Source organism: Stegodyphus dumicola, chromosome 5 (assembly GCF_044657685.1).
Source record: "Stegodyphus dumicola isolate Sdum_Otavi_A_Nest chromosome 5, ASM4465768v1".
Taxonomy (NCBI): Eukaryota; Metazoa; Arthropoda; class Arachnida; order Araneae; family Eresidae; genus Stegodyphus; species Stegodyphus dumicola.
Window position 1 is genome coordinate 84,715,363 of NC_140772.1, and position 25,232 is coordinate 84,740,594.

Below are 25,232 nucleotides of genomic sequence, written 5' to 3' on the forward strand. Positions count from 1 at the left end.
AGATAGAAAAGTGCTTACACTCCCAACCACTAAAGGGCTCAAAATGTAATCCTTATCAATATGTCAATCAATATATTGAGCGCTACACTATCAACAGTTGTTTGAAAATCATATGCAGGAATCCAAGTGGAGGCAGAAATCCCATTTATATCCCTATTTTTAATTATTACAGTTATTGTTATTACTGTTATTATTATTTGGGCTGGTTAGAGGTCCAGATATTACATATCTTAATTGCACTGCATGAATATTAATTCCTTACTTAATCAACTTTAATTTAAAAAAAACTATGTAAGAGGGAAATAAATACAATTCAAAACCATAACAGTGAATTTTCTCTCGCCAATTGTTTAGCAACACTATAACAGATATTTCATTTATTTCAAGAAAAAAAAAATACATACAATGAATTATTATACATATTTGCACCATGTTAGCTAAATATTAACCTTAGTTCAAGTTAACAAGACTAAAAAGCATCATGTAACATATAATTTCAATGAGAAGAATTAAAAATACATTTTCTCCCTTTCTGTGGATGACAAAAATTATTTTGATATCGAACTGTAAAAAGTTTATTTTTAAAAAGGTAGCTGGGGGAGAGAGAGATGCAATGTCTTATAAATACACAGTAAAATTACCTCTTTTCCATCTTCATTATCTTCATTGTCACTTTGTTTTTTTGTATCTTCTTCCTGGTCCTTAATATCTTCTTCTCTTTCCTCAGAATCTTTTGAATCCATAAAAAGGACTTGGAGAGCTCCAAAGGCACACGTTAAAAGCTGAAATAAAAAAAAAGTGAAGGTCACCTGGAGAAATTTTTGATCAAAAATTAACAACATATAATTTTACAACCACTATCAAAGGTAGTATTTTCAAATGAGGTAAATTTTTCATATGCAACAATTAAGCCTCTTTAGATCACAATATAATGAAATGCTTTGCTTTAGCATGAATGCTTGAATATAATTTGCTTTCTTCAGTGCAATTTGAATTATTAGAATTAAGCAATCAAAAATTACTTTGATACTGGGATAACTACTGCTTTCAGAACAATTATCAGTCTACATCCCTTCCGATGTGAATACAAAAAAATTAGAATAAGTCACATAAAGGATTTCCAAATCTTCTAATTGACAGAAAATAGTAAACAGACTAAATGTTAGATGTAAATAAAGACTTACTTTGTATGTAAAAGATTTACTTAATAGTTCTTCAAAATAATAATTATCCAAGGAAAGTTTTGTTATATTCATAAGCAATATTCATTTTTTCATCATCCACTTGTAAATGGATCAAGGTCTTGCAAATCTATTGGTACTTGAAAATAGACTAGAATACTAAATGTTTTTTTCATTCTATCTCCCTTTGCCATGCAAATTTCCTACTTCTCTTTTGAGAAATGTAATCCTTATCAATATGTCAATCAATATATTGAGCGCTACACTATCAACAGTTGTTTGAAAATCATATGCAGGAATCCAAGTGGAGGTAGAAATCCCATTTATATCCCTATTTTTAATTATTACAGTTATTGTTATTACTGTTATTATTATTTGGGCTGGTTAGAGGTCCAGATATTACAAATCTTAATTGCAATAAATGAGATGCCCAAAAAAAATACATACAATGAATTATTATACATATTTGCACCATGTTAGCTAAATATTAACCTTAGTTCAAGTTAACAAGACTAAAAAGCATCATGTAACATATAATTTCAATGAGAAGAATTAAAAATACATTTTCTCCCTTTCTGTGGATGACAAAAATTATTTTGATATCGAACTGTAAAAAGTTTATTTTTAAAAACTTTTAAATATATATTTATATTTAAAATTATTGCCTATAAATATATATTTATAGGCATCTCATTGCCCTGCACTTTTGTGCTTTTCCAACACAAAATTAATCTTTACGGCAGTACATGGTAATAACTATATTTCTCTATGGCATTAGGTATATAGTACAATTAATTTAATCCATATGTCTGGGTATGGATGGTTCTGAATATTAGTAAATTTTGCAAATTATAGATTGATGGTATTTGTTTACAAAACACAATTTTTCATTATCTGGCAACATTCATGTTATTTACTTTTAAAAAATCTATAGAGTTTCTAGATTTGGCATCAATTAATAATTTTTCAGTTTGGTGATGTCTCACGTTGATTAATGTTCTTTAGTAAAATTCTTTTGTTTTCTTTTTTACTGTTTACTTTAGAAATATTTGATGTTTTAGCATTACAAAATATCCAACATATGGTAGCAATGAGAGGTTGTCCTCTCCAGTAATGAATTTTCAAGACAGAACACTGATATCATTAAGAATGAAGAACAGTGATGGTTTTTTGAAAGACAAATCTTATTTATACAATTATTTGTGAATATAAATAACAAAAGAAAACATAGCTAGTAAATTCGAATATGTGCACTCAGTGTTTAAGTTCATTTCTTCATGAAATATTTTGGCTTAAGCCAATAGCATTAGACCTGTCAACAGCACACCTTCGCTGCGAAGCTGTCTGACCCATTCAACCATCACTTTGTCATGATTGTCACTTTTAGCATAACGAACTCTTATTCTGTTATTCATTGCAAGTGGGGTGTCGGAATCCACAAAAAAATTCAAAAAGTTCCTTTTTCTTTTTGCTTATGTCATATACAGTTGACTTTCCAATGTCATACTCCTCGCAGAATTTTGAGACGGATATGACTTTATCCATTTTTTGCAGCAATTCCACTTTTTGTTTTATGGACATTGAAATATGCTTTCGCTTTGTAGATCCTTTGGCAGCTCCAGAATTGGAAACTCTTTTTGACATAATTGAAAGTTCAAGCTTAATTTTTATAAAATTGCTCTAACAGTCTGCAAAAAATAATAAGCCGGATCCAATTAGAAGATTAAGGAACAGCGCAATCTGCAACATTAACTGAAATGCCTTAGAATCAGTAAAGACAATTTTAGCCTAGCTTATACCGTCCGTTATACATTAAACGCGCATGTCTAAAGCATACAAAAAAAAAGTTTGTGGCTTTGAGGTCCGGATTATAGATCATTCTGGATAATTTACGTCCGGATTATGGACTTTGTACTGTATTTTACACAAGAAAGATATTTATGAAGATTTAATATGAATGGAACTGTTAAATGGGGCAAAGTAGTTATAGCGAGATGTTAAAAGATGCTACTTCATTCCAGGAAATTTAAAATATTATTATTATTTATCTGATTTGTATAACATTGTAACAGGAAATGAAAATTTAAGTAAAATGATAGATGAATATAAAACATTAGAAAGGACTAAGGTAGTTGGAGGACAACCACAGCTAAAAAATATAACATAATTTCTTCTACAGATTAAGGACCTATGATAAAGTATACTAATTCAAAAGACATATTTGATAAATTATATGCTATAAGTAAAAGAGATTCTGATCAACCAAAATATACCTTAGTACAAGATTTTTTTAACATTAAATAAGATAAGAGGAAGGAATAATAACATAAATAAGATAAAGATAAGAGGAAGGAATAATAACATAAATAAGATAAAGATAAGAGGAAGGAATAATAAAGATAAGAGGAAGGAATAATAAAGATAAGAGGAAGGAATAATAAAGATAAGAGGAAGGAATAATAACATAATAACATAAATAAATAAGATAAGAGGAAGGAATAATAACATAAAATAAGACGAAGGAATAGCTGTATATTCCCATATTAATACACTAGAATACCTTGCATATAGATTCTTTGACCATTCTTTGAAAGAACGAATTAATAAAATGATGATAATTTAAAAAATTTTGGCAATTTTACAAGTTAAATATAAATATTTATTAGATGCCTGGATCAATGCCAATTCATGACAAAATTTAATAGCAGATTAACAGCAGAAGAAACTAGAACAGAAGCAGACTATATCAGAAGAAATTCAACTGATTTGGATTAGATTGGATTATTAAATTATGGCAAAGCACACGAGGGCTATCTGCCTAAAGGGAGGGATGCCTTCATGGAGGAATTTTTAAGGGAAACTGGCTCATATACATGTTACACATGAGGAAAACCACAAAAACACCTATGCAGCCAGCCCGTTCGCGGGATTTGAACCTCGGACCGAACTACCAGTGTTCAGCGTCTTTACGCTTGGCTGCTGGTGGGTGAAATTCAACTGAATTGTATACTAAAGATAGAGGGGGAAAAGTTTTAATTGTAAAAACATTTGACCATATTGTGTGCTTTTATAATACAACAAAATAAACTTAGGAGAGTTGTTTCAAATGTAACAGAATTGAACATTTGGTTAATTTTTGTAGAAAAGAATTGTCATAAAATAAACAGTTTTATAAAATATATAAAAAATCATCATAATGGTGCAGAAATTAAAATTAAAATTTTTTTTTAAAAAATGAATAAAAGGATTTTAACAGGATATAGAATTTAAAATCCTTTGTATTATATTATTCTTGACAAGAAATTTAACATTGAAAGTGCTTCAGCTGAAGGGTAGATATCAAAAGCTAGTATATTATGGCACATGAGACAAATTTTTTGGTCATAAAAATAAGCAGAAACTTGTTTTGCTTTCTAATGGTATGAAGATTTCTGATGTTTTGCCAGCTAAATAAACAAATTGCTATTTAATTTTGAAAGAATGAAAACTATGGGACCTTTAGAAATAAATCATACTGATGAGTGTGGACCATTAATATGGGATAAAGTATCAAAATTAAGATGTGAAAATAGAGACGAATTTATTAGAAAACATTTAAAATATTGGTGAAAAACTAAGAAATTATTTTGGATTTTTCTGTTCCCCCACTCCCCAATAATTAAATAGAAAAGCAGAAAGAATAAATCAAACATTACTGGGGAAGGCAGCTCTACTGAATTATTCCAAACTAATAAAAGATGTGAAGAGAAGCTCTTCAAACTTCAGCTTATTTGTTAAACCAAAGCCCAACTGAAACATATTGTACAACACCAGCAGAAAAATGAAATACACAAAGACCTAATTTATCAAGCTTGAAAATTTTCGGAAGTATTGTATATGCTTGAAAAAATATTCTAATTCAAAAGCTTGATTCACAAGTGAAAAGTGCATCTTTACTGAATATGGAATAAATGACTATAGATTGACAGAAATACAATCAAAATAAAAACATCAAGATATGTTGTGCTTAATGAAACTTATATTCAATAAACAGAGAGGACAAAAATAAAGATAAAAATAATTTTGTGGGATGAAAATCAAAATGCAGTTTTAGAAAATAATACAGTTAAAAGCATTTCCACTATGAAAGGTAGGTTATTGATGATTTAGAAATGATAATAACAATTAAAATGAAATATATAAAGATGAAAATGGAGATCAGTCTGTTAGAAACGGTAAACTACCAGCAAAGCATAGAGATTTTGCACTGTTGTTATACAGGAAGTGATAGCAGGAAAAAGGAAAAAAAAAAAAGAAAAAAAGAAAAAGAAAAGAAGTTACTGAAGAGGGGAAGATGTGTTTAATTAATAACAAAACTTTAATGTTAAAAAAAGTGAAGCAGAATATAAGAAATTTTAAGCAGTAAATGGATTTTTAATGTCAAAGCAATTCATTTTGATTCAAAGTTAGAATTGCTGCAAGAAGGTTTTAAGAAGAAGGAATTGACTCTAAAGAAATATACAGTTCTGTTTTAAGCAATGTAGTATTAAGCAAAATATTTGCTAAAACAGCTAAGAACAATACATTTGCATGAACATTTTAGAATGCTTTGATTATAGAAATAAAATATTAAAATTAAGTTTTCAAACAAACTAACACAAGTTCCTTTCAGTTAGGAAGACTGAAAAATTTCTAAAAAGTAAAGATTGTTCATTCAAACCAAAAGTGATGCATGTCTGTATAAAATAAATGATTCCTCAATGATTTTTGCAATATTTGTTGATTATAGTATTTTGACTGGAAAAGATAGAAAACAAATGAAGACTTTTTTAGAAGAAATGTCACATGAATTTGAGGTAAAAAGGGAAGAAATTCTAAGTAATTTTTGGAAAATGGGAATGGAAAGAGATGAAGAACAAATAACGCTAAAACAGGCAATATATCAACTATATGTTCTTGAGAAATATGGAATGACTAAATGTAAAGACACAGCTATTATAATAAAACTAGAATGAAGAGCATTACAATTAAACAGAAATGAGGTTTCCTTCTAGAGAAGCAAATGGTAATCATTTGTATATACTTAGTTTTGGGAGCTTGAATTCTGTTAACTAACAGAGGGTAGTAGCAGTACTAGTGCAACAGAGTAGACACATTTGACAGTAGGAACATTAGGCTTTCAGATCTGTGTGTGATTTCAAGTAGAAAGAAATGAATATATTTATTTAGTGCCTTAAATATGCTGAATTTTGTACCTACTAAATGCTACAAAAAGCATTTGTGGGGAGTATTACTCTTCGGCTTTCATAAAAAAAAAAAAAAAAAAAAACTTGCTTCGTAAAGTCAGCTTTAATATTGGAAGCATACAGAAAACATGCTCTGTCGGAAAGAAAGTGCAGAGATTTGTTTCAACAATTCTGAGGTGAATGACAAAGTGTTTCCTGGTCAGCAAAAATGTCTGATAGACAGTCAGAGGCATTACTCACAGAAGATTAAATTCAGATGTTTGTATAGTTATATGAAACACAAAATGTGGTTGAATGAATATATATGATTCTGTTAACTGCTTTCTTTTATGATGCATCCATTTTAATGGCCAGCATCTTAGAAGAAAACATATTATTGTCAATGGAATGGAGCTTACAAAACAAGATGACATGGATTTACAATCAGTTTCTAAAGCAAGTGTTCAGTAATTATCAGTATTTTTATGCAGATCATTTAAGAATCATCTTTATCACAAATAAAGTGCCCATTTGCTTGTTATATTTGATTCTGTTTTCAAAAGTGAAAAACACAAAGAAAGAAAAGTATTTTTTAAAAAAATATTATTGCTGATGTGCTTAATTGTAAATATAGATCATTCAATATATTGTTTCATAAGAAAAAATTGAATTTAATTAAATAAATTTAATTTAAATAAATTAATTAAATTTAAATACAAATTTAATTAAATAATTCTTTGCACCATTGCTGCAAGGAATAAAATTTAAATTTAAACAAATAAAATTTAAACTTTAACAAACACGTATAAAAGTAAAAAAGCAAATTTAAAGCCAAAATTAAAAAAAGCAAATTTAAAGCAAAAAAAAATGTGTAAACATTTAAAAGATTTGATTCTCGAACTAATCTACAATATCATTTAAATTCAGAAGCATAAGCAAATCAAGTGCAAAACCAATCCATGAAAATAAATTAACTCATTTAGCAAATTAAAATTAATCCAAACAATTTTTTTAAAAATGCAAAAATGCATAAGTGAATGACTGTTGAGCAGGCAGGAGACAGACTTATCAAGGGGAAGTTGCCTCCAAACCTAACTCTCCAATCATTCAATTCGTGTTTTGTCATTCATGCAGGCAAGGTCAAAACCAAAAGTAAAAAGTGAAGAATGTCCAAAAAGAAATACCAATAAAGTGGTACCCTTAGAAATTAGCATTAGTTCTAAAAGGAAAAGTTCTAAAAGGAAAAGTTCTAAAAGGTTCTAAAAGTTCTAAAAGGAAAATACTAATGAAGTCTTTTGAGAAACAAGCAAGTAATGTCAAGTATTAAATTAAACTTTTTTTAAAATTAAATTTAAAAAAAATTAATTTCTTATAAAAAATAATCTAGAAACTAATGTATTTTAGAAACCCCTGTCTACAGAAACCTCCCAACACGAATACGCATATCAATAAAAAGAAACTAAAAAAGAACTAGACATAATCCATATAAACCAATAAGAAACATAAAGAACTAATTCACAATTTTTAAAAAACAAATATATACTTAAAAATATAATTTCATATCTAGAAAATACTTAAATACTACATAAAAAATTTTTAAAAATACTTAAAGCAAGTAAATAGTAAGTTTGAATTCTAACTTACCTACTAAATGAGCGTTGTGGTCTGCAAAAGTGTTTTGAAAAAGAAGTAAGTGTGTTCTTCAAATTAATTATATAGATGGCACTTATGTAGGTAAAGTTGAGTGTCAAGCTGCTATCTTTGTTATATTAAAATTTTTTGCAAACATTAATGTTAAAAAATATAAAAATAAATAAAAAATTAAAAATCCTAAAGGTATGTAATTCAAGTTTTAATTTAACGATAAATTATTTAGGGAGTTTAGCCAAACAAGAGAGGTAAGTTTGCTTGAAGTAAAATAGAGTTAAGTGGCATTGTGAATTAATAAATGTAAACTGTTTGCAATGTGAAATGTGTGTTCTGTTGAAAAATTGTGTAAATATTGCAAGGCAAATAATTAAAGTAATGAGTAAAAATGAAATGTTTTAAAATTTAAGTTTAAAAGCAAAATTTAAAATGTCAAAAAATTTCCCAAAATTTTGTGAAACAAAGTCTTTTTTTAAAAAAAAAAAAAAACCTCTAAAAAAATTCCCAGTAATTTCCCAAAAAATTCCTTAAAGAAGTTAAATTTAAAGAAAGAAAAAATTGAAAGTTGAATGAACTTGATTTTAACTAGTAAATCAAAACTTAACTAAATACTGGCTAAAGTATGGAAAATTAGAAAAAGAAGATTAAAATCTTCACTCAATTCGGGCTATAATTGAGACTTTTGAAAAGAGTTGGCCCTTTATTAGTAAAAGGAAAGAATCCAGTATTGATTAAATATACATATTTACAAATTTATTTAAAATAAAAATTTACAAATAATTTCTTTACTCTTCTTTATCCTTCATTACCCTCCAGCGAAGGTTTAAGGTAATGTTATCATACCAAAAAGAGCTAAAAAATTATAAAGTTAATGCCTGCCTTTTTAATATATAAATTAATAAATTTTGGTGGTATTTGGTTATCAACTTGAACATTAATTAGCTTTATTATTTCTTCCTTTAAATCCTCTATTTCAGTACATATATTTTTTATTCTGATTATTGGCTATGAAATGTGTTTTCTATTACTTTTCTAGAGATATTAAAGTTCCAATTAATTAGTTTAATAGCATGAAAATGGAAATTCCTTCTTTTATCATATAATTTAATTTTGCTGTGTTTAATAATTTGCAGGTCTAGGTATTCAATAGTATCTTGATTCGTATTCGTTTCATTAAGTGTCAAACTATTTAGGTAAATTTTGAATTGCTCAAAAGTAGAATTATTATTGAAAGTTATAATATCATCTATGTATCTAAAAGTATGAGCAAACAGCTTTAATTAATTTTTATTTAAACTTAGTTGGAATTTAATTTCAAAAGTAAAAAGAAATAGGTTACAAATTTGTGTAGAACTGTTTACTTCCATAGGAATTCCTCTAACTTGCTGAAAGATCTTATTATTGAATTTAATGTAGTTATTAAATAATGCACATTTCAGATAATTATTCCATCTTTCAATACTAAGGATGTCAAGTATGTCAGGAAAAAGTTGTGGGAGTTGCATTAAACTATTAAAAATTTCTTCTAATGGTAAAGAAGTATAAAGGTTTTCAAAGTCTTGATTATGTTAATGTTCTTGATTGTTAAACTTTTAAAACTGCTGAGAACTGGAGCATTATTATAAATAATCCAACTATAATTGTGTTGTTTGTTAACAAGTTGTTGGATTAAATTACAGATTTTTTTAAGTATAATTGCAAATATGTAATCTATATTCTTTTTATAATTATTTGTACCATTGGCAATAAATCTAAATTTGAGTGGTGATTTATGAAATTTTGGGAGAGCATATAGATTTGCTAATCTATTGTAGCTAGATGGTTGTGAAATTTGCAGTTTCTTATGAAATGCTTTTAGTTTTTTTGCAATAACATTTTCTTGTAAATTGGTGAGTTTGTAAGTAATGGCATTATTTAGTTCAGTATTAACTAATGAGACATAAGAAAATTTTCATATTATGCTAAAATTATTATTGGCTTTGTCAATTTTGGTGATTAGGAACTTTTGTTTTAAATCCTGTAAAAGAGGAATGAGAATATTCCACTGTAAATTGCTATTAAATTCAATTTTTCGAATTCTTTGCTTGAATTCTTCTAATACTGCATGTTTCCAAGCCATAAAGGTAGAATTTGGAATATTTAATTTGAAACTAGTTTTAACTATAAATTCGTCTATGTTTTTTACGAAACTATTAAAACTGTGAGGTTGTTAATTTTTAGTACAGGTCTAAATTTGGTACCTTTTTCCATTAAAATTCTTAAATGTTGGTTTTGAACTATTGCTAAATTGCCTGTAACAATATGTTGATGAAATTTATCTATGAAATCTTTGTGTTGAAGCTCTTTGCAGTATCAATGGGCTGCAGAAGCTGATTCATGGTGGTTAATTAGCAATTTACTAAGAGGTATTTGATAGTACTTGAAAGCTGGTGAGATCTGTACTTTGGTAGTTGGAAAAAGTTGTTGACTTTTTCTGAAAATTTTGCTAAACTGAATATGATCATAGTTAGGATGAAGGAAATTGATTTTGCAGTAATATTTATTGTATTTGTTATTTGTAGAGAACTTATTATTGCAAAAGTCAATAATAAGGTCTTTGATAATATTGTGTCCTGTAAAATGCTGTTTTATAAATTTTATAAGTAATTTTAAGAAATTGTGCTTACACGTATGTAACCAAGTAATTATATTTTTAGTGAAATTTTCAGTAAGAAAGTAATTATTAATATTATCGTTTAACTTTTTTGTATCTATTGTTGAAAGAAGTTTATTTTTTTGTTTATTACCTGCTCTGGTTCCTCGTAATTGTTTTTACTGAATAATTTAAAATGGCTGTAAGTTGGAATTTCAGAATTTAATTTAATGTATTGGTTGAATGTATTGAGTCCATAAGGGTAAAGTGTTTTAAATTTAAGAATGTAATTTAAGCATGTACTCTTGAAATAATCTAACTTTGTATTCAGGCACAATGTCCAAAATTTGAATATTAATTTTTTTGAAATCATGTATTTGAAAAATGTTCTAATTCAGCTGTATTAAGTGTGTTAAATTTAGTAGTTGCAAATTTTTTAATGTGTGCTCTGTGGTTGTTATTTCTAATATTAAGACTATTTTTGGTTTGTCCAACATATTTAAGATTTCATGTGTTACAAGTGATTAGATAAATGCAATTATTTTTCAAAAGGGGAGTTGTTTAGTGGCTGTGATATTAAAAGGCATATATCATTCAATATATATATACTATAACTATAATATCACAGTAAAATATGTTTATCTAAACCATGACATAAGAATAAGTTTCAAATTTCCTATTTTCAGAATGTGGTCTAATGATAAATCTACCATTTACTTGCATTATCACAATATTAAAAATCATTAAAATTTTTCATGATTACATGATTTTACTCTGCTTTTATAATTTCACTCCCTACACATCACATTAATATAAAATGTAATGCCTACATTCAATTAACATTAAAAAGTATCATACTACAACTTGTGTATTATAGTCACTTGATGTTACTTACTAATCCCAGGAATGTACCAACAATGATGAATGTTAACCCAAAAGCAACATCTGTTGCACTGGCAAAAGGTAAAAATTTCTGAACTATACTATTTTCATAATTCTAAAAGAAGGGAGGGAAAACATACATTATTAACTTAATAATAATTTAAATCTTAATTAACTACTTAAAATCAGTTCTACTTAAAGTTTCAAAAAGTAATTAAAGCAAATTACAACACAAACCAAATTAAGTTTATCACTTAGAAATGATATAAAAGAAATTATTGAGCATTATTCCTCAAAGCCCAATTTCCATGATGATTTGATGAAATCAGATTAGAATTACATATTTAGCTGTCAAATTGTCACTTTTGTTTTTAAACTTGGGTCAAGTTGCTACTTTAATGAATCAAAAACATCAAAAGTTTTGGGTCTTCATTTATAATATTAAGATTGCTCTATTTTTTAAAATAAATTTTTTGAAAATATAGTATTATCACGAGTATTGGTGTATTTTGCTCTCTGATAAATCTTCAGGGGGGAGGGAGAAATCAATCTTTATTTATTTACTTATTCTTCTTAGCAGTAATTTGATTTAGGTTTAAATGCTAGTGAACTTGCTGGTTGCATGGATGTTTACATGGTTTTCTCTACGAGTAAAGGGAAAATGAATCAGTTTCCTTAGAAAATCCTCCACAAAGGCAACCTTAAGTCTAGACCACAAGTTCCACAGCTGGGAGGGGGAGAATTTCATAGTTTCAGTGGGTAAATATGCTGAGCTTTTTATTTATCTGTCAAGTATTTAATTTAATTTTATGAATATAAAAAACTACTTTTATTCATGTTTTGATACTTATTAATATTTTCTATATAATTTCTTGTTTAATGTATAACACATACTAAAAATAACCTAAATTTAAAGATAAGTATATGCAATTTTGAAGTTTGGGAATGGGAGAGGGGAACTGATTGTCTAGCAATGGTGAAAGGGGTGCATGGAGCAAAGAAGGTTGAGAACCACAGGTCTAGATATATAGCAGTTAAATGTTTTGACCCAACCAATCAAAGACAGTAGTGTGTACACTAATTAGCTACATATACATATGATTTTCATGTAATTTAAATTATTATCTTGATTTTTTTTAACTCAAATACAACAAGCATGTGAAGGTTTCTCCTCTACATTTCCTAAAAGACTTTCTCATACAGTCTTATCCATATTTATATTATAAAAGAGAAGAAATACACTAATTCAATAGGAAGGAAACTAAATTAAGTATAAGCTGGTTGGGGTTATCAGGAAATAACAAAGCAAGTTCAATGATTACATCATGCAATGTAATAAACATCACATCACACATATTTCTAGTAATTTTTAAATACTACTGCTGGCCATCAAAATTGCTATACCATGAAGGCAGCAAACAACAAATATCAGATCTGCATGAAAGGCACTAGATGCTGATGCACACAAAGCAGATATGAGTAAGGCTGTCTACATTATATATAAATGGGAAGTTTACATAGAAAGTTTTTTCTTTACTTAAAATCAGCAATTTCAAGATGCATTTCAAGTTTGAAAGGGAAAGGGAATCTGGAAAGATCAACTTTGGAGAATTTACTATAGTTACTCTTTTACTATAGTGATTAGCACCATCTGTGAGCAAATGAATTAATTAAATTATATTGAATATTTCTCTGAATTAAATTGGACTTAATTGGATTCAAGCATTAGAGAGGGACAAAACATGATGAGATCTCCAAATTGGTGGTATTATAGAAAAGGCCTAATTTCTCTTGAAAAGACAGTTTTTTTCCTATGAAATCAGTAATAATTACTTACTAATTATTACTTTATTGCATTTTCTACAAGATTTTTTGATTGTATTTAAAATTTATTTTTATTAATTACAATAGTTTGAACTCAACATTTCTCAGTAGGGTCATCATTTATCAGTATATATTAAAATAGATCAGGGATTTTATACCTAATGAAATACAGTCAAAATTCTAAAATTAAAAATATGAAACCGTAATTTATGAAATAAAGAACAATTATGATCTAAAGGGTATCAAAATTTACAAAAAAAAAAAAAAAAAAAAGCTTAATATTTATTTGTTTACTTTATTAAACATTTCTTTCAATGTAAGTTGTTCAAGTTGCTTCGTTTTATGTGATAATACTTTCTCTTTAATTCTATAAACAGACATAATTTCTTGTTCAGTTACAAAGTTCTGCTGTTCAAGTCCCGTAATCGCTGTGCCGAGAATACCGACTAACTAGTCAATCGAAATTTTTTCGTTTTCACTAACCTCTCTGTCACCTTCTTCATATCTTTATCCATTTTTTGCAGCAATTCCACTTTTTGTTTGATAGACATCGAAATGTACTTTCGTTTTGTAGATCCTTTGGGAGCTCCAGCATCGGAAATTCTATTTGACATAATCGAAAGTTCAAGTTTGATAAAATTGCTCTTACAGTCTGCAAAAAATAATAAGCCGGATCTAATTCGAAGATTAAGGAACAACCCAATCATCAACATTAACTGAAATAGATAATTAGATAATTTTAGCTTATACCATCCGTTATACATAAAACGCGCACGCGAAAACATATTCTGCGCTTGCGCACATGCATATGAGCAGTCATAAAGGTCTTACGTGCATGCGTAAACGCCTATGAGCATGTGTCAACGAGGCGCATGCGCAGAAAGTTTTTAGTTTTGAGGTCCAGATTATGGGTGTCCGAATTAAAGACTTTTGCCTGTAATAGCTTTTTTTTTTAATTATTATTTTTTAACATTTCTTATTAATAAAGCTTAAGAGTGTCTATAAAGATTTGTGTTTTCAGACTATTCGGAATTCCGCATGCAACTTTATGATGGATGCATCCGTGTGTGGAGGCATTGTGGAAAGCGAACATTCCCATCTTGAATTCACCATTGTCATACAGGCCCCCCCAGTCACCTCTTGTTCACATAGCTAGTAATATGAATAGCTGTTAACACATATCAAGTGTGTTAAGACCCATTGCTGCACCTTATTTTTAAGATGTGTGTGATGCCCTCTTTCACCAAGACAATGCATGACCACATTTGCCTGTGCTGTCTGACCTTTTCCAATACAGATGGTGTTGGATTTTTGCCTTGGCTAACATATTCTCCAGATCTCTACCCCAGAGGGGCCATCTGGTAATGGACTTCATAGCCGAGAGATTGGCATGGCACTACTCTGCAGCCAAAACAGTTGATGAACACTGACATAGAGTTGAAAATGCATGGAATGAAGTACCCATATATGTCATCCAAACTCAGTTTCACTCAATGCCTAGCCAGATTACAGCCAATTTTGCTGCCAGAGGTGGCAAATCTGTGTACTGAATTTTGCATGCCGTGTATTCAAAACCATTTACAAACTTAATCATGTTCTCTGCCCGTGATATCATATATGTAGAATACATAATATTTTGCTGTTTGATTTTCTTTCTGGTGCAGCAATTTTAATGGCCAACAGTATGTATCCTGAGCAATTTGAAGCTTTGTTATTTATAATTTATATACTTACTTTAACAATTAATTTTTACTGTGGCATTTCATAAATGGTAGGTAATGTGTTTTCTTAATTATACACAAATACACTATTAACGTCTAATATAAAGTATATAATTTTCTTTCACGTTTTCTGAAAATCAATAATAAGAAGCACATTACCTGTGTTCACTCTGTTGGCATGTACCTAATGATTAATGGATGCCACATGACTCAAGTGTTAAGCTATGACCTATTGCTTTTATCATCATAAAACTTGCTGTATTAGCTTGTTAATGCTCTAAAATTTAATCTAATTTGATATCTTGATTTAAAATTCAAATTGAAATGGCACAAATGCCAAAAAAAAATTTTTTAATAAACACTCCTGTATATATAAGGCTAAAATACAGTATAAATTGACTATCTAATAATTTTAGCACCACTTATTGCTGCCTTTTATTGGCTGAAATTTGTTGTCAAATTAAGTGATTTTTTTCTTTCTTAAATAACAAGAAAACAGCTAAGCATAAAATAACAACAGATATGTAAACAAGTTCAGTATGACTTAGATTTAATTCAAGCTTTCACGCAGCAATCAAATAAAACTAATAGCTTTTCAAGGAATATGTAATGGAATTAAAAAACTAAAAAGGAACGCAGAGCAAAAATATAACTTACATATAGATTGACAGCATGCACAAATAAGTGGGACAACAAAGACATCCTACAGAAAAGAAATGTTTTTAATTAAGCTTTGTAGCAGAAAAAAATATACACTGAAGAGGAAAAACATTATGACCACGTACTTAAAAATGTATTGCATGATCTCTGGCCTGCAAAACAGCTGCAGTTCCCCTTGGCATGGATGACACAAGTTCTTGGCAGATGACTGGAGACAGCTTGTACCGAATGTCTAAGCAGCAGTCAAAGTCAAGATATTCCAACATGGTAGTGTGTGAGCTCTGAGCTGCCGTGCCATGACATTCCAAACGTGCTCTATCAGGTTACAATATGGTAAGTTAGCTTACATTAACCAGAATTCATCCTTATGTTCCTTGAACTAATCCAACATAATTCCAGCCTTGTCACATAGGGCATTGTCCTGCTGGAAAATTCCGTTTCCAGTTGGGAAGAGAGATGCCATTGATCTGCAATTATGTTCAGATAGACTGCAGCTTTTATGATTTGTTCTACCACAACTAAGGGTCCCAGAGCTTCCCATGAGAACATCCCCAAAAGCATGGTTTCTTAAACGTTTTTCAGTCGTGATCCCTTTCTATCATTGAGATTTTTTCGCGACCCCCAGGACCCCATAATACTTACAAAAATTTTATGGGTCTCATAAGTATTGTGCAAATCCGACACATGCGTGAGGGAAACTGTCAACTTTTTCACTTGTACTGTAATATACTATTGCAGTTTTAGGTCATTATATTTAATTTCTAATTTTAGAACATAGAACAATGCACAAATTTTAAATAAGTAACAGACAAAATGACAGCATCACATGCAAAGCAAGGAAATTGAACTTTTATGTTATAAAAAGAATGCATCAAATATCAAATATCAAGAATGCATCTCTGGTTTTCATTTTCTTCTTTGTTTGTATTGTCTTTATCTATTTCCAGATATATTGTGTAAAAATATTTGGTTTGTAAAATTATTATTATAAGTTAAAGAAATATCAAAACTGCTAAGATTTTTGGCGACCCCCTGCTGCAGGTCCTGCAGCCCCTGTTTAAGAAACCCTGCATTAAAGCATAATACCATCACCACCAGCCTGTGTATGAACTGCTGTATGGGGAGAGCAACTGTTCACCTGGAATATGATATACCCTGACACAAAAATCAAAGTGATGAATGAGAAATCATGATTCATTCGACTAGGCCAACTGTCTTCCATTTATCCATGGTCCCGTCTCCATGTTCCCAGGCTCACTGTATGAGTAGTTGACAATGCAACATGAATGTTAGGTTTGTTGTGCAGTCCCATATCCAACTGTGTGTTCTGAAACATTTGCACTTGGGCCTGTATTGTATTGAACTGTCAGCTGAGCCACTGTCTGGTGTCGATTTTGTTGTATCAAGTAGTGTAGTCCCCAATGTCCTTTTTCTTTGGTGACGAGTGGATGTACATCAACTTTGCCTCTACTGCTTGTTTCACTGTCACTTATCCACTTTGCATAAATACTAACAACAACAGATCATGAACAATCTTCCAGTCATGCGGTTTTGGAGATGCTTGTTCAGAGTCTTCAGGCCATTACAATCTGCCCTCTATCAAATCTGCTTACATCAGCAGCCTTTCCCATCACTTACAAAACTAAGTGCAAGAAGGATTTCTTACCGTCTCCAGCAGCAGTTAAATACCATTCCCACTTAAACACGTGTTTTCCACACCATCTAGTCATGATTATTGAAAAATCTGGGAATGGTCATAATGTTTTGGTTCCTCAGTGTATGTCACATACATATTTTTCACACACTTTGACAGCCAAGTAGAAGAAAAAAAGGAATTAAAAAGGTAACACAGCAAATTAATATACTGTTAAATAAAAAAAGTACTTTCAAACAAGTTGTAAAAGGTATTAGGCAACTACACACACAAGAAAAGAATATATAAATTACATTATATTTCCACTTTTTATCATGTTTAGCAAAAATAAAATAATAGCCATAACATTGAAACAGTCAGTGGTACATGAAAATCTTTGAAATACATAACAAATTTATAATACTGAAAACAATCTGAGCCTCTCTGTTATGTCTAATAATGACATTTTAAAGAAATTTCAACACCTGACACACAAAGACAAAATAAAATAGAAAAATATTTATACGGTTATATGATAAATAAGGGGGAAAGTCTTAAGTGAGATAATCTTAATAATATTATCATATGTAAAACTATGTCCACATTTTTCAAAGAAAAAAGGCAATCTTAACATTAAAAACAAGACAGGATTTTCTGGGCCATTCAATAAAAATGGATAAATGGGATCTTATAGAATTGAATATAGTAAAACTGTACTATTTAAGCAAAATACAGGGTTAGCATAAATGATTCCTTCATTTTGAAAAGTATTATGGGCATGCAGATGAAAAATATATGGAAAGAACCACAAATTCACCAAGTGGTTTTCACTATTTTACTAAGTTTCCTGGATAAGTGGAACATTGCTTCATAACAGAATATCATCTTGGAAGCGAAATCTTCATCCTCCAATGTTGATGCAAAAATCTAGTTGACGGGCATAATCCTCTGGCTTTAATTGTTGCAAAAGCTACACATGCTACGATTTGAAATGCAACTGTTGACACAAAATCTTCCATACAGCTTTTTGTGGTATTCTGAACATCTAATCAATTGACAGAATGAACATCTGACAACAGTGCTACAAAATGTATGGAATGAGCTCTATCATTTAGATGTATATCATGTCACCAAAGGGGCACATACTGAATATTTGTGAGCTTGTGGTTCTTTTCATATATCTTTCATGCATGTATATAAAATACTTTTGAAAATATAGCCTTTCCAAAGCAAATGAATCATTTGTGCTAAACCTGTATATTAATTGCCCATGTATATGATTTCAAAAATGAAAATATAATTTTTATAGAAAAAATGAATCTGTTATTCTGAATACCATTTTAATGCAGTTTGGCAGCAATGTAAAACGTGCTTTTAAGGTATCTATGTGAAATTTTGTTTCTATTTTACTTTTCTATATTTTCTACGAGCAAAAGAATCTGCTTTCATGTGTATAAACCATCTTTTTCAAAAGTACTAAAGCTCTTAATAAAGTAGATTGATAAATATTCTATATATCTAGCAAGATATCACTCAACTATCTTATATACCCTGCAAAATATACTGATCACTGATTCTCATAATTTTTTACTTATAGGCAGCTTATTATACATGTTAATCCAAACATTTTGACTCACTTTGAGTAGTCAACTTATCATTAACAATAACATAAACAATTCAATTTGCACAAACCAATCTTCGTTTCCGCTGCCTGAAGTTTAGCTGCAACTAGCTTAGTACAGGGGTGTCGTGCAAATTTCTTCACATGAAAATTACGTACATTTACAGACCATTAATGAAAAAAATTAAGGACCCATCAACAAATTAGAGCTGAATAAATTCAATTAAAGACAATGCCCGAATTTCCCATTTGTGATACCATCCAAGAATAAAATAGATCCACAAGTAAATGCATTAATATTAAACTTAATTATAAAACAAATTTGAGAATAAAATCAACTTTAAAAAATGTATCAGATAGCACTAAATATTTTAGCCTTGTATCAGCTGGACATATTTGAAAGAAGATTAGTGGCATTTTATTTATGTTTTACTAACAGTTAGCTTTATGTTGATTTTCTCTTTCATGTCTCATTTTGACATGCACTTACTCAGTTTAGAGGTTCAGCAAGTAGATTTTATATCAAATAGCATAGGTTAAAATAAGAAGTAAAATCATAATCAGCATGATTCCTTTACAGAAGACTGGCTGTTGCCACTGCTGCTAGAGAAGGCCTGCTGATCAGACAGACCAGAAAACCTGATATAAATTAAATTAAAGACAATGCCCGAATTTCACATTTGTGAAATTTTCACAGTTGGCAAGTTTTGAAAGTTAGTTGTGCTCAGCCTGTTTGACACAGTTAGTGTCATAACTTCATTATAGAGCTCCTAGGGTTGTAACCCAATTAATATATTTTAAGGTTCCAAGAAGCCACTAGATGTGATAAATTGTTCTGTATTATTTTAAGTCTCATCAAATGCAAAGAATTTAAGTTTTACATTAATTTTCACATTTTTGTGCTGTATCTTGTGACCATGGCAAAGATTAGAGAAAAGCAATAACTGACTTTAATATGCAGAGATAACCTTTAAAGGTGATCAGTTAGTTACAAATAATTAAATTAGGTAGTTAGATACTCTTAGTCATTATAGATTTACATGGCCACTGCTACATTTATTTTTTAAAAATACATGTTAAACAAGCACTATTGAAATCGCAATCTATTAACATATCACAGTTTAAAATATATGCAATTTATGACACTGATTCATAAACGATATTAAGATAACTACACATTAAAAGCTACAAAACATTTACATTTTGTAACAACAATACTCAACAAAACATTTCTGCATCTTCTTAATATGAAGCTTCTCTAAACATTCTGGCTAATTTATATCAATTTCCTTCTCTTTAAGCATCTTTTCTAACAATTAAAAATGTGTTTCAATATGCAAATCAATAGTCCCACCAGTTCCTGTGTGCCTTATCTTCCTATCTTGTTAATCTCTCGACTACATACCTATGAGGTTTTACTTGATCTGATAAAAGTTAAATAGTCCAAAACCCCTGACAAACATGAAGCAAATTATCGCTATGCCTGAAAGTAACTACAAAGTCAGATAAAGGTTTAAATAAACCTCTTATCTAAAAAGACTTCAGAAGATAAAGCCATGTTCTTATGCTAGCAAACTCAACTACAGTTTATGGTGATCCAATTGAACAAGAACAGTCAAATTCAAACTAGTCAGATTCAAAGTAAATTGGACTAGTAGTCAAAGACTACATGGTTTAATTTTAATCTAAGCTGGCTCAGTAACATGTCATAAAAACTCGTAACTCATTGTAACATAATTATCATGTAACATATTCAAATATCGGCAGTGATAATGCAAGGATGAATAATTACAAATTACCAGAGCTGGTAGCAACTAATGCAACGTGCAAGCAGAGTCCAGAAACAAATTCTGTCTTTCAACTCCAAAACCTTGGTTTAAAAACTATCTAAGTGATTTTCATTCTGGTGAGGAAATGGAAAATTATAGCAAAGGCTGAAATTATAAAATACTGCTTCATTTACATAATAATAACTGTGCATATCTTTGATGAATAATTTTCTTTCTCTTTATGCATTTGATTCTTTCTTCAATACATTCCTCTTCATTTTAGAATTTTTGGATTTAATTAAAGATTTCTGTTATTCTAAAAAACTAAATGCATTTAGAATGTGTAGGAAAAGGTGCCAATTTCATTTCTGTGATATGAACATTCAGAACAAATATGAAATGATACATTGCAAGCGCTGGTTACAGAGTCTGTACAGCAGAATTTAGGATCCACAGTGACTGCATCAGGTCAGAAAATGTGTAGCGGCAGCCCTGTGTATAATGCTGATGAATTGAGACATATAAGATGAACCTTTTAAGTTGTCAATTTTAAATTTCTTTATTAATAGAAAAATTCCGTTCTGATAAGATGAGAAGCATTTCTGATATTTTCCATGCTTGTGTCTAGTGAAAAGTACAGAAAACAAAGGGAAGATAAACATGTTAAGAAAAAGACTACTAGTATCAGAAGTAAAATATTCAAATATTATGTTTTTATTGTTCTTCCAAAAATTCTCCAAAAAGTTCATCACACAAGTTCTGTAAAATACATCCATTACATTTTTTTTTTTTTTTTTTTTTTTTTCTTTTTTTTTTTTGGAATCATCTAGATTCGTGGGTTTATAAATCTTGCCTTCAAATCCTTTTAAACTTTCCAAGTTGCAATGTCTAAAATTCTAAAGAAAAATTACACCTACCAATTCTGCAACAGCAAAAAGTGAGAAATATGTTGAAAAAAAATCAGAGGAAAAAAGCATAAAATTAATTTTACAGAGAAACTGTTGTATACTGAGACAATTACATGGGAAAAACTCTTATCATGAAAAAATTAAAAAGAAGGTATTTTTAATTAATTACATAACTATTTTGCTTTTGCTAAGAATTATTTCATAAATTGCGCTAAAGTGCAATTTAAGCATTTATTATCTTGTTTACTTTTCAGATTCAAAATATTGTACCAAGTCGCCAAAATGGAAAGCAATGTTACTTTATACTATGATAGCGAAATGAAAAATGTTTCATTTTAATGTTATTTCTTGAATATAGTGTCAATATATTAGCATTATTTTAATGAAATTAATCAATGTCATAATGTTTTTTAAAAAATATTGTCAAAATATTCCCAGATTTTCAAATAACAAATTTTCTATAGAAATTTATCTTAAAATCGATAAAATGTTGAAAAGTCGCCAAATTTGGAACCATTTAATAAAGAATTCCCATTCCCAAAAGCGAAAAGTTGTTTAAGAGCTTTTCAATAGAAAAAATGAAATAACTTCAAAATACTTATATTTTTCACTTCTTGCTCAGAAACATTAGTATCCCACCATTTATAATAAAAATAAGAACAAATTATAATCAATGAACCTATCCAAAAGATAACTATATCAATTAATCGTCAAAGATATTTGTCCAAAATGCTAATTCACACTAAAAATGGCAGTCACAAAAACAGACAGAAATTTCAGTTGATTAAAATTAAGGAACTCTTGCCGAATTTGGTCAAATTAAGGACTTTTAAGGACAAAAAATCGACTGCATAAAAACCTATGGATTTTTAAGGGACGTATGAACCCTGTTAGTACCATTGAAGCATTCATTGAGCATTGGCCATCACCATTTTATGAGTAATCTTATCAGCAGTTTATCAACCACCCAGTGCATCCCAGTGCCTTTTCTAAATTCTAAAGATTCTGTAATCCTCACATTTTTAGTTGTACTCAACAATCTTAATGCTAACGGTAGATTCTACTGCACATCAAAATTCACAGTAGAATCAAGTAGTGACAATACTCGCTGATCAATGTCATTAAGTTCACAATTCCTATCACTTGGCTCTTCAATTATTGCTTGATTACATTTCCATTTTGCTATATCATTACCTAAACTAGACATATGAGGTAGGTTTGAGAGACTTGAAATCTAAAGCATCTACATCCCATACATCCATTTGAAATACCAATAACCCATACATCCAAAATCTGATGATAGTGTCTTGTACAATAACGTATCTACAGGATTTTGCAATAATTAATATTGATTCACATTTTTCATGTGAATTGCTGCTATTTATGCTGTAGAGTCTCCCTGGACCTCTTGAACACAAGTTAATACTTGAAGCGTTCCAATTACATCACAAAAGCATGAGGAAAAAAGAGAGAAAATACGTTATATACTCCCCTTTTAAAGGACAACTGGTGATTAACGTCCCCAATTGCCAAATCCTGGTGGTGATGAATTATCGTCCACTATCTTTCAGTTCGGGTGCCACATCTAGAGTAATTACGTTAAAAAAAAAAAAAAAAAAAAACAGGAGACATGAAAAATGTGCAGTGTCCTCATCAGAACTCGAACTCTGGAACTTTCCAACATGCATCTAGTATGCTTCCACTTACACCAGGAAGGCATATAAAAAGTTGATATTTATATTATATTAAGTACAATTGCTTAGTGTTTACTGTAAAATAAGACAGGGGGAATAAAATACGATTCTGGACTCGTCAGGACTTTGGTGATGATGAATTTGGGAATTTTTCCGATATTTGATAATCAGTTTAAATCTACTAATATGACATGTAGAAACTTCAAAATTAAAAATATGAAATAGTGGTTTATGAAATAATGAAGCATTTATGACCATAAGGGAATCAAAATTTACAAATACACATACAAAAAAAGTGTTTAATATATATTTGTGGGCTTTATTAAGCACTTTTTTCAATAAAAGTTGTTTAAGTAGCTTTGTTTTTTACGCTAATACTTTTTCTTTAATTGTGTAGATTTACATAATTTCTTGTTCAGTTACAAAGTTCCATTGTTCAAGGTCCTGTGATTGCTGTATTGAAAATTTCCACTTGTCAATTGAAATTATTGAAAATTTTTGTTCTCAACAACCTCTCTGTCACTTTCTTTAGTATCAACAGCAACATTTTCTGGATTTAAAACCATTGCCATGGCAATGAAAACTTCTGTTATATCATCTTCATTTATTACCATTTCTCCCCACTTCTTCACAAATTCCATTAATTAGAAAATTTAGCTCTTTGTTTGTGATATCTGAAAATTTCATATTTGTGGCCAGCATCATAAGGCTTATCATCTGTTAAATCATAAGGCTCTCATATGTGTGATAAAAATGTATCGTGAAATTGGCCACTCTTTAGTGAGCCCACATATTGTTCCATTAAACTTTGTCTTGCTTCTATTGCACACAAATGAAATTAAGCCTGAATTATTAGTTATTTATTACATTTACATATATTTCACACACATGGTTAAACGTTTATCTCAGTCCTGAATAAACAAACTGCCACATCCAGATGGCCTGGTGCAATCTCTATGGAATCTAAATTCTGCTGCCAAATGCTTTCCTAAATTCTAAAAATTTTGCATCCCAGTGCCTTTTCTAAATTCTAAAGATTCTGCCATCACCTAATTTTGCAACTCGCTGCTTCACTAAATTCTAAAAATTTTGGCTTCCTAAATTATGCTGCTCGGTGTGGCCACAGCTCTGGTGGCACCAGTTGAATAACAAATCAGTTATTCTCAATGTAAACAGCACTAAATATTATATTCTGGTCTGAGAGTATCATTTACAAAGCCTACAAAAAGAAAGTTCTATAAAGTTTTTCTTTTGCATATGGATAGAAATTTCAATTAAATTTCTTCTCAACATTTCGCAGAATAGTGTAATCACTGACAAGCATAATGTCAGTGTAAAAGATTACCATGTTCCTTCATATTCAATTACAAAAAATAAAAAAAAATAAAAAAAAAATGTTTAGGCATTACTGCACTTCTCAAGCTGTCATGTGTTGATAGTCATATGTTAATAGTCACATGATGATAGGCATGCAGTGAGTGATGAAAGTATAAAGTAATAAATAATGATTCGCTAGGTTGACATCATGGATATAAATTATTCAATGATGTTTTGATGTAGATGTTTTGGTTTGAGATGCATGCCAAATAAAATGGCAGCTATGGAGCCAAATCATTGATCATGCAAGTTTAAGGTAATAAATGATTGTTTCTTCAATATGGAGTCATTTTATTTAGTTCTGAAGGAAAATTAAGAATTGGTACTCTCCATATGTTTTATTATGAAAAATATCAAATGCACATATGTAGCACATACAAATCCTTAAAAGTTAAAAATTGTAGAGGTATGAGTGTCCAAATTTTATGCACAATAAAGGCTTGAAAAATTAAATTAAAAACTTTACATCATTAAAATAA

At 29.6% G+C, this 25,232-nt stretch overlaps 1 protein-coding gene across 2 annotated transcripts in view; it reads right to left on the reverse strand.

The window, feature by feature from the left end:
• Nucleotides 1-25,232, reverse strand: part of LOC118191666 (thioredoxin-related transmembrane protein 1-like) — a 49,940-nt gene that overhangs the window by 4,388 nt on the left and 20,320 nt on the right. The window contains exons 5-7 of one of the 2 annotated variants that reach the window (XM_035362499.2): nucleotides 15,749-15,794; nucleotides 11,560-11,661; nucleotides 642-782 (exon numbers count right to left, since the gene is read on the reverse strand). In XM_035362499.2, the coding sequence (XP_035218390.1) occupies nucleotides 642-782; nucleotides 11,560-11,661; nucleotides 15,749-15,794 (289 nt within the window). The remainder of the gene's footprint in view (nucleotides 1-641; nucleotides 783-11,559; nucleotides 11,662-15,748; nucleotides 15,795-25,232) is intronic. The other variant, XM_035362500.2, reaches the window with a different exon arrangement.